This window comes from Camelus ferus, chromosome X (assembly GCF_009834535.1).
Source record: "Camelus ferus isolate YT-003-E chromosome X, BCGSAC_Cfer_1.0, whole genome shotgun sequence".
Lineage (NCBI taxonomy): Eukaryota > Metazoa > Chordata > Mammalia > Artiodactyla > Camelidae > Camelus > Camelus ferus.
This window is the reverse complement of record NC_045732.1, coordinates 21,034,618-21,059,003: the sequence shown is the minus strand read 5'-3', so window position 1 is coordinate 21,059,003 and position 24,386 is coordinate 21,034,618. Positions and strand designations below refer to the sequence as shown.

The 24,386-nt window shown below is 40.2% G+C and overlaps 1 protein-coding gene across 6 annotated transcripts in view; it reads left to right on the top strand.

Moving 5' to 3' along the window:
- The window catches only part of SH3KBP1 (SH3 domain containing kinase binding protein 1), a 255,819-nt gene that overhangs the window by 138,695 nt on the left and 92,738 nt on the right, over nt 1–24,386 (top strand). Inside the window, exon 1 of one of the 6 annotated variants that reach the window (XM_006194205.3) lies at nt 3,616–3,760. The exons of the other annotated variants lie outside the window; for them this stretch is intronic. Within the exon in view, the coding sequence (XP_006194267.2) occupies nt 3,746–3,760 (15 nt within the window). The 5' untranslated portion in view covers nt 3,616–3,745. Of the gene's footprint in view, nt 1–3,615; nt 3,761–24,386 lie in introns of those variants that run through there. 6 annotated transcript variants of the gene reach the window in all.

Here is a 24,386-nt window from a genome sequence, read left to right as displayed (position 1 = left end):
TTTATTAAGGGTAATTGAAAACTCGGAGATGTAGAAATGAATTTTGCTGCATCTGTGGTAGCTGTTTGTTTGACATCACCAAGTCTTCAGTATCAGCCACTAGAAAGTAAGGGCACGGTTTTGGACCTTGTCTTTGTTAGTCACCACTGTATTGACAGTTCCTTGGAAAATCATTGTTAAACTAAACCTGGCCCTCAGTCAATATTTTGTGACCAAGTTTGTGAAGATAACGTTTTGTCCTAATCCAGTCACCATTGTACAGGAAGACTTATTCTGTTTGGGGACTGCTTGTAGTCTGGCTAGAGATTTACTTTTCCATTTGTTTGTTAATTGGCTCATTCCTGCATTCCCTGAAGCTTTATTGAATGTATTTTATGGATCAGCAGTGACAGCTCTGGAATTTCTAGATAAATGAGCTGAGGAATGGCAGTCCATTTGGATAAGGATTGGCTAGGCGGCTTGCCTGGATGCTGTGTTAGCATAATTTGTGCAGATTTTTCACCTGACAGGTTATTTGTATGGGGGTGGGGGGAGTCTGGTGTAGTTAATTGGAATGAAGTTAACGCCTCCTCCCACACCTCACGCCTGAGATCATCTGTCACATACTGGCCTCTCATTTAGCGCTTCTGATTGTGCCCACATGGGAGAGAAGTGGGCATGTAGTAAAGTCATTATCGTGCAGAGAGTGTAGCTCAGTGGTAGAGTGTGTGCTTAGCATGCATGCGTTTCTGGGTTAAATCCCTAGTACCTCCATTAAATTTTTTTAATTTTTAAAAAAGAAAAAAAATGTTACCCTTTGTAAGTTAAAAAAGAAAGCAAAAATATATATGTAAAAAAAAGTCATTATGATGCAGGGGAAGTAGACTGGCAGAGGTATGTCCAAAACATCAAAGAGAACAGAGGAAGGACAATAGAGAATCTGCCTTTCCTGGAAGTCCAGAAGGAAAGGGTGGGATGTCGGGGAGATCTTTTCAAGAAAAGTGATGTTTGAGCAAAGTGTTAAAAGGTAACTGGGGTCCGTGGTGCCGGCAGTGTGTACATGGACAAGGAGAGAGTGGTTATGGAGAAGGGCTGGCTTTGGCTGGAGTGCAGGGGATGTGGGATTGGGGGGCAGTTGGAGGGGAGCCTGAGCCTCTTCCCCCAGGTCTCTGGCAGTCCACTCTCAAGCTGCGCTTCTGGGTGGGCTGGCAAGTTGGGGGAGGGGTTCCCTCGGGCCATGTAATGATCAGATTGGCACTTTAGAGAGATAACTGGGGAGGTGCTGGGCAGTGTGGACTGGAGTTGGGAGAGGAAGTCTCTGGGAGAGTTGCCAGTCCCAGGGCTCCGTGGTTGATGACTAATTGGCCAGGCACCAGGAACTTCTAGTAGCTCTTGGAAAGGGGCAGATGGGCCCACCTCATGCACACTCTTTGAGTTGGGCCGCCGTAGCCTGGGTTGGCAGCAGAACTGACAGAAGAGCCAAGTTTCCTTTCAAAGAAAACTCTTTTGTGTATTATGGAAAGCAAAAAGCCAGGAGTCAGCGTTCGACTATCTATGTTAAGAGCCAGGCTCAGGATAAAAAGATTAAAAAAATGAAATTGGGAGGGCCTTGTTAAGTACATTTATGTATATATACTCATGAGCAGCATCATGGGTGTCTATAAATCGCACGTATACATTTATTTATTTATGTATATGTGCACATTCAGACTTATCTTCTGAATTTGTTTTTTAATAATTTTTTTATTTTAGAATAGTTTTAGATTTATAGAAAAGTCAGGAAGTTAATACAGAGTTCCCACATACCCCACACCCAGTTTCCTCTGTTGTTAACATCTTACATAAATGTGGTACAGTTGTCCCAATTAATGAACCAATATTGATACATGATTATTAACTCAAGTCTGGTCCTTTATTTAGATTTCCTTAGTTTTTACCTAAAGTTCCTTTTCTCTTCCAGGATCCCAGCCGGGATACCACATTACATTTGCTTACCCTGTCTCCCTGGGCTCCTCTGGGCTGTGACAGTTTCTCAGACCTGCTATGTCTTTGATAACCTTGGCAATTTGGGGGAGTTTTGTAGGATGTCCTTAAATTGGCATTTGCCTAATGTTTTCCTCATGATCGTGCTGAAGTGATGAGTTTCAAGGAGGAAGACCACAGAGGTGTAGGGCCCTCCTCATCATATCGGCTCAAGGGTACATTCTCTCCACGTGACTTCTCACTGCTGATGTTGACCTCCATCACTTGGCTGAGGTGGTGTTCGTCAGGTCTCTCCACTGTCAAGCTGGTATGTTTTTTTCCCCTTTTCTACATTCGACTTTTTGGAAAGAAGTAATGATGTGCCCTTAAGGAGCGAGGAATTAAGCTTAGCTCCTTTAGGGAGGAGTATCTGTGTTAATTCTTCTTCTGCACAGATTATTTGTCTCATCTCTCCCATCCTAATTAGGTCTTGATAAGGTGATTTCTTATCTGTCCTCTGATTCCACATACTAATTCAGTGGCACTTGCATCACACTTGCCATTTACAGCCAAGTGACATTTCCCACATGTTCTTTGGCGTGTTACACGAACAGATCTAGGTCTTACTCACCCAAGCAGATTGCCAATTTCTCGAGGACTGGGACAGCATCTTATTCAAAGCTCCTTACACACCACGAGTGGTTAATAAATCTCGAATAAATGCTAAATTTAAAAATTAAGCATACTTAATAACAGACCAGTCATCCAAGTCTATGTATATGAGAACTGTGGTCAGGTGAGGATACTGTTGATATGTGGTATCCTGCTTTGTAAAGTCGTCATGAATTTGTCATAGTAGCTAATAGGCTACTTACTATGTGCCGGGCACTTTTATAAGCCCTTTACTTATATTACTTATTTAATCTTCCAGACAACCCTGTATCTTGGTGTTATTATCCCCATTTTATAGATCAGGAAACTGAGGTGAACAGGGGTTAAATAAGCTGCTCAAGATCACACAACCAGGAAGTGACCCAGCTGGGAATTTGATCTCAGACATTCTGGCTCTTCGAGTTTTGAACTCTTAACCACTGGGCTCTGAATTCATTACAATGGTAATTAAAATGATATCTCATCTGGGGAAGAAACAGGATTGCTCTTGAAACACTTTATTCCGACCTGTTAGGATACTAGGATACGGCTGATGACATGACTGGCAACAGTCTTGCTCTGTTTTTCCTAGGGGAAGTGTTTCTATAAAGGCACGGCTGTTTTTCCTTCTTCAGTTCTTTTTTTACTGTGTAATTTCTGTGTCGTACAGCTAATTTGATTTCTTTAAAATACAGGCATTTCCACGATGGGCATTTCATTGTACAAACCATATATTTTCGACCTCCCTCGTCCCCTTCCAGTCATGTTATCTGTTGAGAGTGGGCTTTTTATTTTTCTTGCTGACGTTTTTAAACAGGAGTGGTGGCTAGGTCCTGCCAAATAAACACTCCCCGGTGTGTTCCTTGTCCGGATGGTCACACCTGTGGGTTGGAGGCGGCAGCCTGGATTCTTGCAGCGATGCGGGCGAGGGAGGAGGACTTCTCGCGAAGCCACCCAAGCCATGAATCGGCTCTGGCTTCCTGAACCATAAACAAATGCGAGCTTTGTTCTCCCCATTGCTCATTTGGTCCCAAGTATGACTCAGGGTTAGGCTGGGTCCTTCAGGCTCTGTGCCTTTGGCTGTTGGAAGGAAGTGGGAGGGTTCCAGGGAAGTTCTGGGACCTTTTCAAACTGAAGAGAGGAGGCTGCCTGCATGATGGGAGAAGAGGTATTTCCTTTTCTTTTTTTCTTTTTTTTTCTTTTAGAGTTGGAATAAATTCCCTTCACTTATGTCTTATCTATACCATTCTGTAACAAGATTTGTAATGGGTTGGCCTTGGTGGGTTAAAATGAAGTGTTTGCAGCTAAGATCCCCCAAGGAGCAGGGGGCTGTGGATGTGCTAAGGAGCAACCTATAATGTGGAGGATTCTTCTCAAAAGTCAAATGCTGCACTGGAACTATTTAGCTGTTTTAAATGCCGCCCCCCCCCTTTGGTCAGTTCGGCCATTCATTTTTACAGATGTTTCCAATTTCTCTGTGTCTTGAGTTTTCATGTGCTCGTGCTACAGAGAGTAATTTGGATGGGCAGTTTGCACAAGCAGTAACTGTTACACCATGTCACCGAAATGTTTAGCAATTACAGATGTTTGTGCAGTAAACAAACCCAGCTTGCTCTCCAGGTTAGCTTAGGAGAGAGCACGTCCACGCAGAACGGGCCAGCTCTGGGGTGTATCTGTCTTGCGGGGTGTGGACGTTGAATTTTTCCTGGGAAGTGGAGAAGCTGTGAGTAGTGACTTCTGGGTGCTGTTGAACTGCTTTTTATCAAGGTAAAGATTTTTGACTGATTTGGTAGTCCTGGCCATTTATATTCATTGGCTCATATACAGAGTAAAATAGAGACACTCAATTATTTGATTTTCTAAAAGTTTGCTGCTAATAGGTGGTCTGGTTTCTCTCTGTGAATTGTTCATATTTGTCTATCTAAAAGCAGAAGTCTGTCATTTTCCAAACACAAAATAAAATTCCCTAATTAAACCACAGGATAAGTGAGGCTTACAATGCGTCATATGTCTTCCATATTGCTGTTTCTCGTTGCAAAAAAATGTTAACGGGAGAGTTGGTGATATCTATAAAATATGTCCCTTTATGTCTTTCTTCTGTCAGCTTTAACTTACAATGTTTACAAAATTACAAAAAAAAAAGAAAAATAGTATGACAAAAAGGAAGCAAATTATTTTAACACATTATTTTAAGAGTAGGAGGACTTCTTGAAAAGTTTTTTAATGGCGTCTGTTACTTGTAGAAGGGTGTGAGTGCAGGCAGCAGTTGGCTAAAATAAAAAATAGATTAATCTGCAATGGCTTGAAAGAATTTTCCTATTGAAAGATACCTTAAATTTACTGATTATTATTATTGCTGGATGTTACCGATCTGAGTTCTGAAAAGTAAAAATCAGAATTAGGTATTTATGTGCAAAATTCACATGGTGACTCTTCATTTGGGAAATGAGCGAAAACTTGATGGATTGTAAGTTGTGAAATATGGAGAAGTCTTGGCGATGGCATTGGCTTCTCGAGAGAGAGAGCTTTTTTTGTCTCCCTCAGACTAGGGCCGGGAGATGGGACAGGAAGGGTGGCCCCTAGGACCTTTAAAGGTTGGTGACCTATAAACTACTCGTTGCGCTGAGTGCCCCCCAAACTTTTTGCTTGTTTGTTTCTCAAAATGGAAATAGCTGTTATTTCTCTGACTACAGGAGCCCTTTGCAACAATTTTAATAATAATAAAAACTGAAAGTTACAGAATGTGAAGAAACAAATAGAAATGGCCCTTAATCCTATTACCCAGGAGTAACTATAGTCACCATTTTATATGTATCCTTGCAGACTTTTATCTGAGCCTGACTGTACATGCAGTACACACATCACTCTTCATACAATAATGAGGTCATATTCAATGTCACCTGTTTTTAAAACTTAACATATTATGGGCCCCCCTTTTCTGTCAGATAGCTGCATGATCATTCATTGTCAAGATGCGCCACCACTTACCGAACTAATCCCCATGCAGTAACTATTTAGGTTGCTGTCATATTTTTAATATGAAAAACAACATTCTTGTATATACATCATTGTACCTTCCCTGATTATTCCCTTTGGCTGAATTTTTAAAAGAGGAATTTACAGGCTCACTTAATTCTGCTTTGTTTTGTTTTCAATGAAAATAACCCAAGTATACAGTTAAAAAAAATCCAACAGAACAAAACTAAGACTTTCTCAATCCCACACTCAGCTTTACTTCCCAGTGGAAATCCCCATAAAAGCTTTCTGTGTACTCTGTAAAAATGTAGAATCTTTTTATTGTGGTAAAATATATATAACACAATACCATTTTATTCCTTTTTAAATGTACAATTCAGTGGCATAAAATATATTCACATCATTATACAACCATCATCACCATCCATCTCCAGAACTTTATCATCCCAAACAGAAACTTTGTACTCATTAAATGCTAACTCTCAATCCCCTTCCCCTTCCCCCATTCTACTTTCTGTCTCTACCAATTTGACTACTCATATAAATGCATTCATAAAATATTTGCCCTCATATAAATGGATTCATAAAATATTTGCCCTTTTGTGGTTTATTTCAGTTAGCATAGTGTCTTCAAGGTTCATCCATGTTGTAGCATGTGTCAGCATTTCTTTCCTCTTTAAGGCTGAATAATACTCCATTGCACGGATATATCACAATTTGTTTAATCATTTCTCCATTGATAGACATTTAGGTTTTTCCACCTTTTGACTACTGTGAATAATGCTACAGTGAACACTGGCATACTCAAACCCTGTTTGAGTCCCTGCTTTTAGTTCTTTTGGGTATATCCCTAGGAGTGGAATCACTAGGTCATCTGGTAATTCTATTTTTAATTTTTGGGAGAACTGCCATACTGTTTTCCACAGTGGCTGTATCATTTTGCATTCCCACCAGCATTGCACAAGTGTTCTGGTTTCTCCAAATCCTTGCCAACACTTGTCATTTTCTGTTTGTTTTTTAAATAATAGCCATCCTAATGGGTGTGAAATGGTATTACATTGTGGTTGGAATCGGTGTTTACCATATGTTCATACTGCCTTTTACTAAGAGGAAAGGATATTGTTCTTCTTCTTAGAATAATGTGTTGAGGAAAATGTCTTCTGTCTGAGAATCCCCACTAACTGGCCAGTCTGTTACACAGTCCCAAGAGATTACAAATTGCTTAAAGGGAGGACTAGTTCCCCCTGTTCCTGCAGCTCCTGAAGAAAAGATGAGTGGAGGGCCTCAGTGGTTGGTTGGATTCAGAGGTTTAAGGGTGACGGGCTGCTGCCTCTCACCTAGCCCCACACAGGTTTTTCGAGAGCAGATTCCAAAGCATTCTTTTGAGAAAAGATGAATTTCTCTTTTGCACTCTTTTAATTCTAAATACTAGTACCTGTGTTATCTTATGTTGTGGGGAAAAACAGTTTTATGATGGATTTTCTTTCCTCACCTTCTGCTCTGAAATTCCTTGGCAACAGGAAATGAAAGTCCTTCCTTTGACACATTAATTGCTGAAGCATTCATTTGCTTCAATTGGCATTCTTCAGTGGGGCAGGCTGAAGTATCTGTATTTTATCGTGGCTCGCTTTTATTCTTATATTAATAATTATTTCATAATATTTATAATCCTAGATTTTGTAGACGCTTTTGGTTCCTGAAATTCCAGGTTTTAAAATTTTCTATGTGGCCATTAAAATGATGATGTTAATTTACCGAGCTTGTCCTTTTCTCTCTGAGATTTTTCACTAGCTGGAAAATGATGTTCTAGGCAACTAGACTTCAACAGGATGATTAAGTTTAATGTCCTATGAAAACTGACAACTTTAAAACAAGCCATCTAGCTTACTCTGCATGGTGGTATGTCTTTGCTTACATTTAAAGAATTTTGATCACAGAGATCAGATAGTCACTCAGCAACCTCTTTTTTACTTTTCTGTGGCATCTGAGGCCATTTAAAAACTATGAGATGACAGCCTATTCTCAACTCAGACTTTTAATGTTGGAGGCTAAATCCTAAATAAATGTATACTCACAAAAATGCTCTTGGATGCAGAAGTACAGGAACCCCTACTTACACCTCTAATAGAGATTTCTCTCTCTCTCAACTTGGGCTATAAAATTAACAATTTACATATTAGTAGTTTGCCAGAGTTGCCTTAAGAGCTACTTCTTTATCAAAAGGCCATCGTTAAGCCATCTGACAGATGGCCTGTGACTCCAGAGTGTCGCCTCAATTAAACTAATCCTTGAATTTTTAGGAATAAAATAGGCAGTGCATGGAAAATTGAAGGCAGGTATTTGGGGTCCCAATCACTTAGACACTGTATTTCTGTTTTCCTCATTTAAGATGAGGAAGTTAGAGGTGGCAAAGATGGATTTACTGCCTCATTTTTTGTTTTCTTCTTTCACTTACTAAGCATTTTCACCCACCAGTGATTTTAATATGTTTTGCTCCATTTGTTTTGGTAGCATCTGCTCAGTCTTTTCTTTTTGTTTTGATTTCTTAGTTGAGGTTCTCATTTTTTCTCTCTGCTAGAGACAGCTTTTCTGAAACTTCTTGGGTATCTTTTCTAGACTATTAACAGAATTGATAATAAGGTAATGATGTAACATGTCAAGACTTTAGTTCCCGAAGTTGTCCAAATTTGTCCTCGTGGTACAGTACTTAACACTGTCCAGTTACTGTGTTGGGTGAGCTGGCCACATTAGATGTCTTATATGTCTCAGTTTTAGATTTAGTTTCTTTTGCTTCAAACCCCAGTATTCTCTCTATATCCAGGTGTTGTTAGAAGCAGAGAAGGTAGACTTGCTCATAATTTAGAACCCTATTTTTTCAAGTGATGTGAATACAGATACTGTTATTTTTGACTCAGAAGAGGCTGAGACATTACAAAGATGGTAACTCTATGCCTGTGCACGTAACTGATCTGCCTAAGCAGTACATGTTGTATTGTCGATTTGCAGTATAGAGGTGAGCAGCGTGTAACTGATGGGTGACTTTACTATGCTTTCCAGTTAAGGATTATGGGATCTCTGACATTTTGGTGTAATTTTTGTATTCGTTGCCCAAGAGCTCAAACAACTCCAGGTTTTTCTGACTGGAGCCTTCAGTCATAGGTCATTAGGCAGGAGAGGAGAAAAGTGGCTCAGATAAGAGATGACAAGGGGTCTTGAGAAAATTAATGAAAAACCGAAAGATTTCCAGCTGGGTCGGGGGGCATCATAGGTTCCAGGTACTAAAAATGGTTTTATGGGGCCACAGAGCAGTATATTTGTGTGTAGCTCAAGCCTGACATTAGTCTAGAAACTCCTTATGAAATGAAGGTCTAACATGGGTTAATTGTCTTGTCATGAGATTGAATGACTAGGAAGAGGCAAGGGTATCCTAAGAGGCAATGACAGAAGACAGTGAATGAAGATTATTAGGAAACAAAAAATCAGGAGATTGCTCAGGAATGTGGAGAAGTGATGGTCATTGTGGCAAGGAGAGAAGGCTAAACAGAGTTGAGGGGGAAATGGAGAATTATGTGGGGGCTAATGGCTGACTGTTCTCTGGTACCATTGATGGTTGAAAAAAGGGGATCCCCCTTTAACTTGAGGCATGGTGGCCCACTGGGGAGTAAGGGATAAGTAGCCAGTAGTGAGCACTGATAAGCTCTTCTTTGTCCTGTGGCAGGAAGGGTGTGGAAATCTTTCACTGAAAGTCCCGGTCGAATTGGGTAGATGATCATCTGAAACGCATCCGTCTGAAATGAATTAAGTATGATAACTCGGGAGTAGGGAATGGATTATAAACTCCAAAGCACCATTTCTGGTGTTTGTTCTCCTTTGTCACCATCTCCCGTGAATCTGTATTGTTTTCTCTGTGCCAAGCCTATAGTGAGCCTTTGTGGAAAGCACAAAGGGGAATTGCTGCTCTCGGGAACTCAAACGTGGAGAGCGCTGAAATGAACGTTCTCCATTGAATTTCTCAAGACTAGAAAATGCATCGATTGGGATATTTTGCTGTGCACATTGTCTTCCCCACACCCCCATAAAAAACCAAAATATACCTTTAGAAAATAACATATAACCACAAAAAGTGCCACTTAAGGAAACATATAATTAAAATAGGTGATTTCATGTTTTGTTTTGTCTTTTAAATGAGGGTTTTCTTCCTCTCTATTTTGTGTGATTCGGAGTTTTTGTATATGTTACAGAGAAAGATGAGGAGAATGGGAAAACATTTTAGTACAAGAAAATGAGAACATGCGAAATGAGTAATGAAAGACATACCATTTGTTCATATGGTGAGGATCTGATTTGCCTAAAACTCATCAGGCATCCTAAAGAGAATTTATAGCCTTAAGAGAACTCTTTTTCCTCCTGACACGTGCTACTAAACTAAAGTTTGAAGGAATGAATGAATATGAATGACAGCCAAGCACAGATTGAATTTTTGCTCCAGCAGACCTGAAGTTATTCTACAAAAGGGTTCCTCTTAAAAGTGCATTTATTCAATTCATCCACACCACAAACTTGAATGCCATTTTTTTTAAAAAGTTAGGCTTGATTCTTGAAAGGCTGCAAAATCCAACTATGTTCACATTAAGTGGAGATGATTGTCAGATAGCTGAGAAGTGAAAAGAACTGTGAAATCTGTATGACTTTTAAGGTTTTGATATACTTAAGTAAATAGTCCTAAGAGCAGGGGAAAAAAATCAAACCTTAAAATTTGGGCGGGGGGCTGGTTTTCACCACATTTATTTTTCTCTCCTGTTTGAGAAACTGTTTGTAATAATTACTTTGGTTTGTATTAAAAAGAGTTTTTACATGTGAAGAACTGGAGAACTGGTAGAAAACAGAACAATTAAGCTGTGGACCCTATGCCTATATAGATCACACTCCTTAAATCACGACTTCTTCATATCCTGGGAAATGAGGAATCTCTGAGGAATCATACATGAAAAACAGTTGCAAAGTAAATTCAACTCTTTTTACAGTCCCTTTCACATGTATGAATAGGAATTCGTGAGTTTAGTAAGAAGAGCAGGAAAAATATTTTTTGACTTTGAAAACATTTGATAAAATGACAGTACTTTATTGAGTGAACAGTGTTAATTGAAAATGACTTTATATCATTCACTTGGTCACTGAGGATATAAACTGATGAAAAACTATAAGTAACGTGATGATAAATGGCGGGGATGCTCTCTATGAGTGGGATCTTGTCATGACTCGTTTTACAACTGATGTTCTTCACATCCTTACTGAAGACCTGGAAAAGGAAATATAATGACACACTAATGAAAGCTGCATGTTATTTCTAGTGAGGAAGTGTTGCAAATCAAGTCAGACCTTATGGAAAGGCATCGATAATGTGGAAAGATAGGCCATCCTTTTTAGCTGTGTTAGTGTGTGCTATTTTCTTAAAACTTTTATTGTAAAAGTCATCACTGGTTTGTAGAATCACTGGAAAGTAGAAAAATGAAAAAGAAAGTAAAAAAGGGCTAGAATTTAATTACCCTGGGGCCTACACTGTTGGCATTTTTTTTTTTTGTATTTACTTTTACTCGTCTTGCCCTACGTTTTTAACTGGTTGCGATCATACTACGACATGCATATTTTTTTCGTACACATAATTGTATATATTTTTTTCACTCAGCACTGTATATAATTTCCCATGTCATTACAAACTTTCAATAGACATCTTTTTAAAAGGCTGCAGAATGTTCAGTTTTACAGCTACAGATAGCTAGAGGGTCTGAGAGAGCTGGAGTCTGGTGGCTGCACTGACTCCTGTCAACATTATGCCTCAATCTCTCATATTATAGATGAGAACACAGCACTTTCTTGAAAACATAAAAATAAAAAATAACATAGGAAAGTAATTTGTGCTTGTGGGCCATGGAGCAGTAGGCCTTCTACAAAGGTTTGTTGAATTGGATGTGCTACCTATAGGATCCAAACAGAATTCCAGTTGGCCCTTCCTGGCTGGTTTTGAAAGAAGCCTTTAAGAGCAGCCTTTGGCAGGAAAGCCTGGCCCTTTCCAGGTAGAGGACTGTGAATTCAGCTTTTCACGTCGAAGTGTCTGTCAGTAATGTCCACGAGCGGCTTTAGAAATCTGTACCACGTGAGTTTATGGTCTCAGTTTGCCCCTGTTTCTTAACTGCCTTGGGAGGAGTATCTGTTTGGCCTAGCGATTTCGGATTTTTTCATCCGTGACTGAATGGGTGCCAGGCTTTGTAAAAGATGGCTTGGGGTGATTTTCTATGGTGGTGCGTTTGCTCCTGAGTATCAAACCGCTCAATAAAAGGCTTTCTGTTCTCTGACAACAGGCCGTTTTCTCCAGACACACGCCTTGTTTTTCCATCGTTAACAGTAGATAACAGTTTGGATGCCGCCAGAAGCATAGGCCTGTACTTGAGGGGCTTCTGGAACAGTCTTCCGGCCACTCGCTGTTGGGCGCCACCTTAACCAAAACTTTATTGACCTGAAAGCTCTGTGGGTTGTTGGCTCCAGTACTCATTTCTCCTCTGTGTTCTGTCTGCCTTTCTTCCCAGGCAGTGACTCCATGGTGATGGCTGTTGCTTTTCTTCTTTGCTCATTTTTCAGAATTACCGCTTTTCTCTGAGCCCATCTCTGCTGTGTGACTGTCTTGTAAAAGTTGCTCCAGGCTCTCCAGTCCCCAAGCAAAGAGACGGGGCGGTTAACCTGCTGTTTTAAAAAGCTGTTGTCATTGAAACAGTCATTCTTTGTAACTAGATTCATAAGGAGGCATTATGACGATTGATTTTTTTAATTTATTCAATAAAATTCAATAACCGTAATAATGATTAAGCACTTTATCTACATTTTTCCATTTAATCGTCTTAGAAAATCTATGAGGTACACATTATCTCCATTTCAGACAAGGAAACTGAGGTTTAGAGAGGTTAAGTAACTTGCCCAAGATCACGGAGCTGGTAAGTCTGATCTTAGAGAGGATTCCTACTTAATGGTAATTCACTCTTACCACCAGATGCTACCATGAAAGGGGGAATGGGTTGCTTTATTCCATTGTTCTGTCCCTAGCACCTAGCAAACGCATTGCATGTCGTACTTTTCTCCCTAAATCTGAATGTTTTTGGGGTTTTTTAATTACAAATTTTTATTGTAGTTGATTTATAATGTCCATTTCAGATATACAGCAAAATGATTCAGTGATACATATACAAACATATATATATATTTTCTTTTCAGATTCTTTTCCATTATAGGTTATTACAAGAAATTGAATATAGTTCCCTGTGCTATACAGTAGGTCCTTGTTGTTTATCTATTTTATATATAATAATGTATATCTGTTAATCCCCAACCCCTAATACATCCCTTCCAGCCCTTCCCCTTTTGGTAACTATAGTTTGTTTTCTATGTTGGTGAGTCTGTTTTTGGTTTGTAAATAGAATTTGTATCTTCTTTTTTTTTTAGATTCCACATATAAGTGATATCATATATTTGTCTTTCTCTGTCTGACTTACTTCACTTAATATGATAATCTCTAGGTCCATCCATGTTGCTGCAGATGGCATTATTTCATTTCTTTTATAGCTGAGCAATATTTCATATATGTGTGTGTGTGTGTGTGTGTGTATACACCCCACATCTTCTTTATCCATTCATCTGTTGTAAATCTGAGTGTTCTTTGATGAATGTTGAATTTATTGTTGACCGAACTAAATGATGAACATTGAGTACCTCTAGTGTGCAGGGCACATCACAGAATACAAGGATACCAAGACAGACTCCTTGCCCTGCAGCGCTTACAATCCCAGTCAGTTACACAGACACGTACATAAGCGGTCATAAGTAGAAGGCAGAGGGTAGTGAGTGCTGTTCCAGAGATTCAAAGTAAGTTCAGTAGGAACAGGGGAAAGTGAGAGAGAATTCCAACAATTGGCATCCAGGATACTTTCACGGAAGGCACACAATTTGGGTTCACCCTTTATTGTTTAATGTCTTAGTAACTAGTAACTGAAGTGCCCTGAGCTGAATTTGATCTCTTTTTGAAGGTCTCCGTTCTCGGAGCACCTTGGGGTCATCTTTCTAAGTATTCCGCTCTATGTCTAGAAGATGTAACCAAGGTAGTGCCTAAACTCTGAGTATATTTAGAAAATTCCTCTTTTGAATAAGTATGTGATGTGAACTCGTTCTTTCTAATAAAAATAAAATACAAAAACAATATCATTGAGTTTTTAACCTTTGATGCAGTTTTCTCTTCTCTCCTCCTGTAAAATTGGGGAGCCCAGATGAGGATTAAAGCCAGAGCTATCTAGCATTAGCCAGATGTAGAGATTGTTTTGATCAGCAGTAGGGTATCTTCCATAGAAGTAAAAGGAGCGTTTCCTGTAAGACTAAGGTGAGTTTCTGGACAAAGATGGGTTTTTTCTCTAACTCACCTTATTACATGCTGTCTGCACCCCTGATTATTTTTGTGGTTGAATATTAAATATCAGGATATCAGAGCCTCAGGAGCAATTTTTTGCCATTCTAGTCAATATTCCTATGTAGAGAGAGGCTTGTGAGGAAAGACGAGGATACCCTAAGCCTTTGAAAAAAAAAAATTGTGGTGAAATAAACATGACATAAAATTTACCATTTTAATCATTGTTAAGTGTACAGTTCAGTGACAGTAACTACATTCACATTGTTACGCACCCATCACCACCATCCATCTCTAGAACGCCTTTCTTTCTTTTTTTTTTTTAATTTAATGTATTTTTATTGAAGTATAGTCAGTTTACAATGTGTCTTTTTCTGGTGTACAGCACAATAGTTCAGTCATATAGGAACATACATATATTTGTTTTTGTATTCTTTTTAACCAAGTTACTACAAGATATTGAATATAGTTCCCTGTGCTATACAGTATAAACTTGTTGTTTATCTATTTTATATATAGTAGTTAGTATATGCAAATCTTGAACTCCCAATTTATCCCTCCCAACGCCCTTTCCCCCAACCCAGTAACCATAAGTTTGTTTTCTGTCTTTGAGTCTGTTTCTATTTTGTAAATAAGTTTGTTTGTTTGTTTGTTTTTAAGATTTCACATACAAGTGTGATATCATATGGTATTTTTTCTTTCTCTTTCTGACTTACTTCACTTAGAATGACATTCTCCGGGTCCATCCATGTTGCTGCAAATGGCATTATTTTATTATTTTTATGGCCAAGTAGTATTCCACTGTATAAATATACCACAGCTTCTTTATCCAGTCATTTATCGATGGACATTTAGGTTGTTTCCATGTCTTGGCTATTGTAAATAGTGCTGCTATGAACATTGGGGTGCATGTATCTTTTTGAATTAAGGTTCCCTCTGGATATATGCCCAGGAGTGGGATTGCTGGATCGCATGGTAAGTCTATCTGTAGTCTTTTGAGGAATCTCCATACTGTTTTCCATAATGGCTGCACCAAACGACATTCCCACCAGTGTAGGAGGGTTCCCTTTTCTCCACACCCTCTCCAACATTTATCGTTTGTGGACTTTTGAATAATGGCCATCCTGACTGGTGTGAGGTGATACCTCATTGTAGTTTTGATTTGCAGTTCTCTGATAATTCTAGAATGCCTTTCATCTTGGAAAACGGAAACTCTGTATCCAGTGACAACCCCTTCCTGCTGCCCCCAGCCCCTGACAATCACCATTCTACTTTATGTCTCTGTGAATTCTACTACTCTAGGTGTCTCACATGAGAGAAATCATACACTATTTTTTGTCCCTTTGTGGCTGGCTCATTTCACTTAGTGTAATGTCCTCAGGTTCATCTGTGTTTTACCATATATCAGAATTTCCTTCTCTTTAAGACTGAAAAATATTCCATTGTCTGCCCTAGCCTTTCAAGTAGCAGTTTGACTTGAAAACCGAGCAACAAAGCATTGCTCCAAGTATTACCTCTTTTCTGATGGAAACTATTTCATTTCCCTCCCTTACTCTGAAGGGCAGAAAAACTTCTCTCGAAATTCCTTTTGGGGGAAAGAAATTTACCATTTTTTGTCTCTAGCTTAAGACATTTATGGAGACATATTTGACTAAACTATTTACTTTAAATTTGTCCGATTAGAAAGATGCTTTTTCATATGTGTCAAGAGCTTCTTCTGTGCCTGTTTGTTTTTTTTTTTAATGTTTTCGTTTTCAGATGGTAGATTGATCGGTGTTTTAACAGTAAGCTAACTGTTCAAAACTACCACAGGCCTATGATTTTTTTCACTCATGTCACCACGCCAACATCAGAGACCTGAGAAACACATTCACTGTGATTCTTCACGTTAGAGTAGATTTTCCACTGTGCTTCCCTGAGCCTCTCTAATCAGGGTCTGAACGTAATGTTCTTCGTACACCATTGGCACTCATTGCCTCTGTAGAATGCATGTATGTAGACTCAGGAACATAACAGAGTTTGGGTGTTCTTCCATCTGTATTCACACCAATTCACAATCACTGATGTATCCCTGCTGTGACTACGAAGTATGGACAAGTTGACAGTGTAAATATTCCTCCAGCCTCTCTTCTACATCCTTAGTTTCACTGTGTGTTAATTGAATTTATACAGCTAACTTGATTGGGAAATTAGGACTTGGTCCATGTATATACAGCAGGTTTCACGTTAAAGCAGTAGATGAACAAAACTCCAACTGGCCCTGTGGTATTCACTCCTGCCATCCTGTCATTCTCTCTTCCTCATCGACATTCTTCTTAAATTCTCCAAATGCATCTAAAAGGAAAGTCTTATTAATCAAAAGGTAAAACTCATCCTCTGGTAGAAGAAAGATTTAAGATTTCCTTTTATCTGTCATAGCAGTGGAAAATGGTCTCTTTAAAGCATAATGATGGGAAGGAGGGTATAGCTCAGTGGTAGAGCACATGCTTAGCATATACGAGGTCCTGGGTTCAATCCCCAGTGCCGCCATTAAATAAACAAACAAACAAACCTAGTCACCCCCTTCAAAAAACTACAAATGACAAAAAAAGCATAATGGCGAATTGTGTTTTTCCTAAGTAGTATATGAAATGGAAATTTACTTTGGCTTGTTTATTCTCTGTGAATAAGATGATCCTACAACAAAATAGCACGCAGGCTCCTTTCTCAGGAACAGTGGGGGTAAAATAGGAACAGGATTTTCATAGCCTGGCAGACGTTTGGAGAGCTGCCTTCTATGATTTTAGTGTTGTCTAAATGCGCATCCTCCACCTCATTGAGCACTTAAGTAGGTTTTGATTCGTTTTTCAACACAGCATTTCCCCAGCACAAGTGGAAGCCCCTACTAAACCTTCAGAAAGTTGTTTTGCTTTAACAAAGAGACAATCCTACCCCTCCTGTGAATGTGTTGGATGGTTCTTTCTGGTTTTTCAGGGCATGGTCTCGTGAGGTATTCAAAAAGCAAAACAAATGAACCAAATGATCAGATCCTGGCAGAAGTTCAAGTGCATGATAAATGCTATAATTTGGCTCAGATTGTCAGGTACACCTTTCTACTAATGCACATGTGTGTCTTAGAGCGTGTGTGTATGTGTGCATGTGTGTTTCATATACAAATACAGAACAGACTTCATATGTACATGTTCAGTAGAATGATAGATATTAAAGTTTCCATTAGGAAGATCAAAAGCATAAACCCTGGAAGACCTAAGGAAGCATCTAAGTTGGGATTAGGTGTTTTATATCCAGAGGAACTTTGCTGTTAGTCTTAAGAGGACAAGAGAAAGATGTTAGCCATTGAGAAACATGACAGGTTGCTGTAATTGGAAGTAAACCTTTAAATTTCTTCAGGGCTTTGGGAATTTACATGGATAGTCATTGAGAAGCAGTATATATTCTGAGTGCTTTGAAGTAGACGTAGTAAGGGGTGATGGTGGAAGGTGATTAAAATTTGAGTCTATGGGAGAGCAAATGAAGTGCCTTGAATTGGGGAATAGAATCCTTGTCTAGAAAACTACTGAAATAATCCCTGTGATAGCAGCAAAGTCCTAGGCTGGGGTCAAAGAGTAAGGGATGAATCTGAAAGCAGATGCTGGGTGGTGGGTTTGTTATGGGAAGGTGCAGTAAGAGAGTAGTCAAGGCAGGGCTCCAAGTGTGAGTCTAGGAGACAGAGAATTTAGGAAGCAGAGGTCGTGATGTGATGCTCACCCCACTATTCTGTAAACTACTCATTCTGGTGATACGTTGATAGGTATCACAAGAAGTAGGACTTCTGTGTTCAGATGAGTTTAGAAAACACTGAGATAATGTTAAACAGTAACTACAGGACTTGTCAGAGCCTTTAATATGCTGTTATACAAGGATTAGAGCAAGTAGTCTGTGTTTCCCAAATTTATCAGATTGTGGTGGTAGGTGTTTTGGTGCTTGGTTGGTTGCTGGAACATCTTAGGAACATACTTCGAAAATGATTTCAGAATAAGAGAATGGGGTGTGTGTGTGTGTGTGTGTGTGTGTGCGCGCGTGCACGCCTGTGCATACACATACCTGAATGATAATGACCCCTCCAAGTAAGGGTCTTTTGATCATAATACATAAGAACTTGAGAGAGTGTGAAGGAGCAGGCTAGGATGAGTATTTGAAAGTCATAGTCAGAGAGAGGTCCACCAGAAACATGGCTGAGAATGGATTCTTCTTTATGGTGACCAATAATTAATAAGAGATCGGGGTCATGTGCATGAGAACAAGGGAGTAAGCAGAGGCAACAGAGGTCTAGGAAGACATACTGGACAATGTGCTGTCACCAGAGACCAGGCTGGAAAGAGCAGGACAGTGACAAATAGTGGGGCTCCAAGAGGAGTCTAGTTTGTCAAGGAGGACAGCTCGCCTCATTTACCTGTTGTGTTGTGGTTGGATGCTAACGCTAAGGCAAAGGGTGAGTGGATGGCATCGCCAAATTCCCAGCTCCATTCAGCAGACAAGACACTTCCTGACCCTCAACTTTGTGGAGATAAGAGAATGATTGACATCTGTGTCCTCCTCTCAAGGAGGGCACTATTTCTGAAGAGAACGGGGGAGAAAAGCAGTTAAACTTCTAAGTGTACAGTTAACAAATGCTTCTAAAGCAATTCTGAATCTGACAAGGTCTTTAACTGTGATTGGGCAAAGAGGTTTAATGTAACTTGAATTATCACTAACTTTTCAAGACAACCAGGGAAATAAATATTACATGAATAACTGGAAGTCTTAAGCCCAGCTTCATAATCAAAAGATTACTTCTTACATTTTATTTTTTCTTATAGCCAAGTTTAAAATAGACTTATGTGAAGCATGCCTCTTTGGAGATGTCGGAATTAACACAGTGGTATGTAGATATTTCAAAGGTAACCTCTATCCCTAGAATGGTACCACAAATGTATTTTTCTTTTACTGGACCATGCATTTGATTTTTAGAATTTTGAGTTGTATTTTACTCTGGTGTATCTTCTGTTGATATCAAGTCGTTTAATTTAAGCTGGGCCAACCAAAAGCAGACGAATTGACAGTTACTCATGTAAATTTCCCAGCAAGTAGAAAAGCCTTCCATTAGAAGTGCACGGGTGCTCCGTTGTACAGAGACTCTCTTGTGCTAGTTCTCTTCTGGTCCTGACATCAGCTGGCTTGCAGGGCTTCTGCTCCGCTCCTACCACCCTCTGCTGAGCACCAAGAAGACTTTTCATAATACCACCAGTCATAGATATTCATGAAAGGAGTGTGTAAGAATAGATATAAAAAAGTTTATAATTGGTGCAGCCACTATGGAGAACAGTATGGAGGTTCCTTAAAAAACTAAAAATAGAATTATCATATAATCCAGCAATCCCACTCCTGGGCATATACCAGAAAAGACAAAAACTGATTTGAAAAGATACATGCACCCCAGTGTTCATAGCAGCACTACTTACAATCGCTGAGACATGGAAGCAACCTAAATCTCCATCTACAGATGACTGGTTAAAGAAGTTGTGGTATGTGTGTATGTATGTATGTGTGTGTGCAATGGAACACTGTTCAGCCATAAAAAATGAAATAGTGCCATTTACAGCGACATGGATGGCCCTAGAGATGATCATACTAAGTAGGTCAGATAGAGAAAGACAAATATCATATGATGTCACTTATATGTGGAATCTAAAAAATGAGACAAATGAACTTATTTACAAAACAGAAACAGACTCACAGACATAGAAAACAAACTTAATGGTTACCAAAGAGGAAAGGGGGTGGGGATAAATTACAAGTTTGGGATTAGCAGATACACACTACTACATATGAAATACATAAACAACAAGGACCTACTGTATAGCACAGGGAACTATATTCAATATCTTGTAATAACCTATAATGGAAAAGAATCTGAAAAAGAGTGTATATATATATATATATATATCACTTTGCTGTACACCTGAAATTAACACAACATTGTAGATCAACTAACTTCAATTTTAAGAAAGTTCACAGTGAGTTTTAAATGCAGTTGTGAGTCTCTCTGAGTTACGGTGGTAAAGGAGAACCAAAAGGCTGTGCATATGGTCATATTCAGGTGCTGTTTCGTCTCTCTTCCCATCGCTGTCTCCTGTAACCTGTGTCTCTCTGTTTCTGTATATGACCAGGCTTTGGGATAACCATGCTTTCTTCTCCTTAGCATTACCCTATAATTGGAAACTTTTTTACACTCATAAGAGTTTGCATCTGAATTAGAATCAAGTCAGAGGATTTTGTACTTGGTTTGAACAGGATCCTGGTCTCATGTTCCAGCAGTCATGAAGAGAAACAGATATATTAGCCATTAGGGAACTGGATTCCATTAGAGTAGAATCTAGTGATTGTCTTTCCTACAAGTATTAGTTTCTTCATTTTGGCACAGGGAAGAAAAAAAATTACTTGTTCCACTAACTGAAATCATATGTGGATTATCTTTTCCTAATGCTGTATTAGCAGCTCATACAGAGTTGAGAGTATATGTGATGCTCCTACTGTATACAAAACCACCACCCCCTCCCAAACTGCATTTAGTACTTTTGTCAAGCGAGCTAACAAGAGAGGGACTTCTGCTTTTAAATATTCAAAGGGAAGACTTTTTTGAATTATCTACTTTTTAGAATCGGGTTTTTTAAAAAATCAAGCCTTAAATGGAGATTAGGATGTGACAGGAGAGACAAAAGTTGACACCGACTTGGTGATTACTGTGGGTTGACGTAGGTTGTTAGTAATGGTCTCTAGAGCTCTCAGCTGCCTACAGCCATCCATGTGTACATCCACTCCCAGACCAAGCAGCAGCTTCTGAGCTGAGAGGGGTGGTCAGACCAGAGTAACGCAGATGTGGGTACTGGGAAGTCTTTAGCCACGGCACAGAAAAGGAAACACTGGCCTGAGCTATAGAGCAGAGCCTGACCATCCTTCCTTCAGCAGGCATATGGTAAAATGGGCCTGTTGGCAGACCTCTTGGGAGGTGAAAGAGCTGCGTCCTGAGCAGCATCGACACGCTGCCCCTCGGTATATGGCGCTTGCTTGTCCTGGATAAACCATCTTCTTTATGATACCCAGGAGGGCAGGAACTCTGAACTGTGCCAAGGAAACCTCAAGTGGAGCTCCTGATCCTCTTCCAGAGCCACTGCAAGCCTAGCATCCTTCTTTACTGCCTGTAGGGTGATGAGAGATGTAGGGATATGATACTCTGATCTTCCTGTTCCCTCAGACCTGCACTGTGGTGGCCCTTCAGTTGTCTATGACCTCTGTGTGTACTGGAGCTAGGCCTCACTCTCATGACATGTGCCCTGTACAAGTTGGGGTTTCTGTTCATGTTTAGCCCAGTGGACCAAAAATATTTACAGAGGTAGGGAAGCTGGAAGCCTGGTGAGAAAGCAGTCATTCACTACCTTTTGCCTTTGTTCTTGTATTTAGAGGAAGGGCAGGGGGTAGAGGTTCTCAAATGGGGTGTTTGGAAAGATGTAGGGTGTTTGGGGTGGACACGAGATGAAGGAGCACTGTAGGCCATTGGTGAGCAGGAGCAAGGGTTGCTCACTGCCCTTCAGTGTGTGAGTCTACAATGAAGAAATGCCCTACCCAAGACGCCAGTAAAGGGAAACGCCACAGAGTAGCAGCAGAGCTTGGCTGTCCCGGAAGGTTGGTACCGTCAAGGGGGTCTGCCCACTTGGTCTTCAAGGTAGTCCGAGCCCTGAGAGGCTAGATGCAGTCTTCCATTTTTGATTCAAAACCACTCTTACCATCCATTCTTCCATCTGTCCATCCGTCCTTTCAGTACTCCTTGGGACAAGGGTCTCATGGCCACCTATGCTCCCCTCCTTTTCTCCCTCAGTCATATTGTCACATTGTCTGCTCTACTAAACTCCATTTCCTCTCTGAACTGACTCATTTACTGGCAATGACGAGTTCTTATGCCAGTGAAAAAGAGAAGGTGGAATGCATTTGGTGGAAGGAGGTAGAGAAGAGAGGAAGAAGAGTGGAGAAGATGTTCTATTATTTGTCTAAGTATGAGAATAGGTGCCTAACTTGTTTATCCAAGAAAAGGTATTTGGTTAGTGCTAATAGAATCTCTCCTACATCCAGGTTGGTGGTTCTCAAACTGGAACATGCATCAGAATCTCCTGGAGGGTGTGTTCAGGCAGAGACTGCCAGGCACCATCCCCAGAGTTTCTGATTGAGAAAGACTGGGGTGAGGCTTGGGAATTTGCCTTCCTAACAAGTTCCAGGTGATGCTGGTGCTGCTGGTCTGGGAACCACACTTCTCCAGGTCTCGGTCCTAGAGAAGAGAAAAACACCTGAACGGCTCCCATCTCTGGGACCCTTGGAAGACCAGGCTGAGAGGGGAAGAACTTGCCTTACTCTGGACATTCAATCATGGTCCAGGAGGAAGAAGAAAGGAGTTAAGATCTAGCAGCCCCAGAAAATGAGTGCAGGATCAGCTTCACCCCCTACCCCGATATTGGGATCCACGCAGAGGCCAATGGGCTGTGTTTTTTGAAATAGCAAGAAAAAAAAAACAATAGAGTAAGCTTTGCTTTCTTACGTCTTTCTGTTTGGAAGTAAGTGTACCAAACTGGTGGCCTTTCTTGATGTCTGTCAGCTTAGACGGCCTGGTAAATGAGGACACCAGAGATGGAGGGCAGCACTTCCTTTTGTTACTAAATAAGAGGGCGTCATAAAAATACACAACCTGTGAAAGTTTCTCTAAAGGAAACATCTGGCTTAAAACCCAAACCATTGGAGGTCTCCCTTTTTTCAGGAAAGGAAACAAAGCTAAGGTTGGGCGTAGTGTTCACCGCTGTATTTTCCTGATTTCCTCTCCCTACTGTCAGTAATAATGGAAGTATTTGTTGTTTTTGTTTTCTTCTTCCTAATATGTTAACGATAGTGATGCTTTATTCTGGTTGCCAAAAGGGAAAAAGAGAACGATGGGGATACTGTTGGATGTGTGAACAGAAATATGAATGACACTATGACAGCATCTATTTTGACTGTCAATTCCTGATTTTTCAAGATAATTCTCAGAACAGTTTTTCATCAAATTTAACCTTATGGCCAAATAACAAGCTTTCTTCCTCCTTGATGTTTCCTCGGAATCACACAGTGTGATTGGTTTGAGTACTTAGTGGCGGTTGAGGAATGGCATATTTGGGGTTTCATTTTTTATCCAATATAGAAAGCCCTGTGGCACTAAATAAAAATGTCACCGTGTAAAATGTAAAGGCTTTCTGTCACAAATGTTTTTAAAAATTCACGAAGGGCTGAGGATTAGATTTATCTTACCCTCTTTCTGTGATTTATTCATCTTTAATGTTAGTTTCTGCATTTGAAGCATGAAGAACTTTTTCAAATTAAAAACTGTGGTGAATCCGTTGTATTTGAAGAAACATGTCAGCGTGCCAGATTTTGAATTATGCAGTTCATTCCTCTTCGTCTGTTCAAGGGGCAGATGTGTTTGGTTTTCCCAGTGGCTGGAATTCTCACTGGGGAAACTCTTAATTGTTGGGGAGGTTGATGCACGCAGCTGCTTGGTGTTGACAGCTGTTGCCCTGGTATCGGTGGACATTTTCCTCAGGCATTAATCATGATCACCCACATGCGATGGCCAAGGAGAAGAGTGGGAGTAGACCTCACCTTTGGAGCCATCGTTTTGCTTGTCATCTTGTCTTTCGTTTTTGTTGCTTTGAGCAGCTGAGTTACCTGTGTTCGGGGGAATACCTTTAGTCAGAGACAATATCCAGTCTTTTCTAGGGATGGTTCATAAATAGTGAGTGATAATGGAATTAGCTATGAATGAAGGAAAGGAAATGAACTCAAAACAAACTCATGTATTTTTTTTTTTAAACTACTGACTAGATGCTTCAGGTCTGCCACTTTGGCCTTTCCCAAAGCCCTGGTGGGGATGGGGGAGGGAGCTGCTGGCCCTCCTCGTTCCACCCTGGGGGCAGACAGACCCGGCCTGGAGGAGAGGAGCGTGTTTGCTCACAGCTGCAAGGCAGGTGGAACCGGAGATGGCTAGAAGGAGACACAACAAGGCACAGTTGCTCTGGACACTCTGGCCTCTACCTGTCCTTCCTCCTGCGTGTCCATCTGTCTATCCTTCTGGCCGTCCATTCCTCCATCCCTTTTTCCTTTCTGTCTTTTTATCCCTTCCTTCTTCCTGCCATCCTTCCACACTGTAGGCACTTCCGAGCCCCTCCTCTGGGCTGGGTGCTGTGCCTCCAGAGATTCGGTCAGCTTCTCATAAAATGAGGGGAAATGTACTCATCTTCTCTACTGAACAGAATCAACCTTTTAATAAGCACCAAGGAGG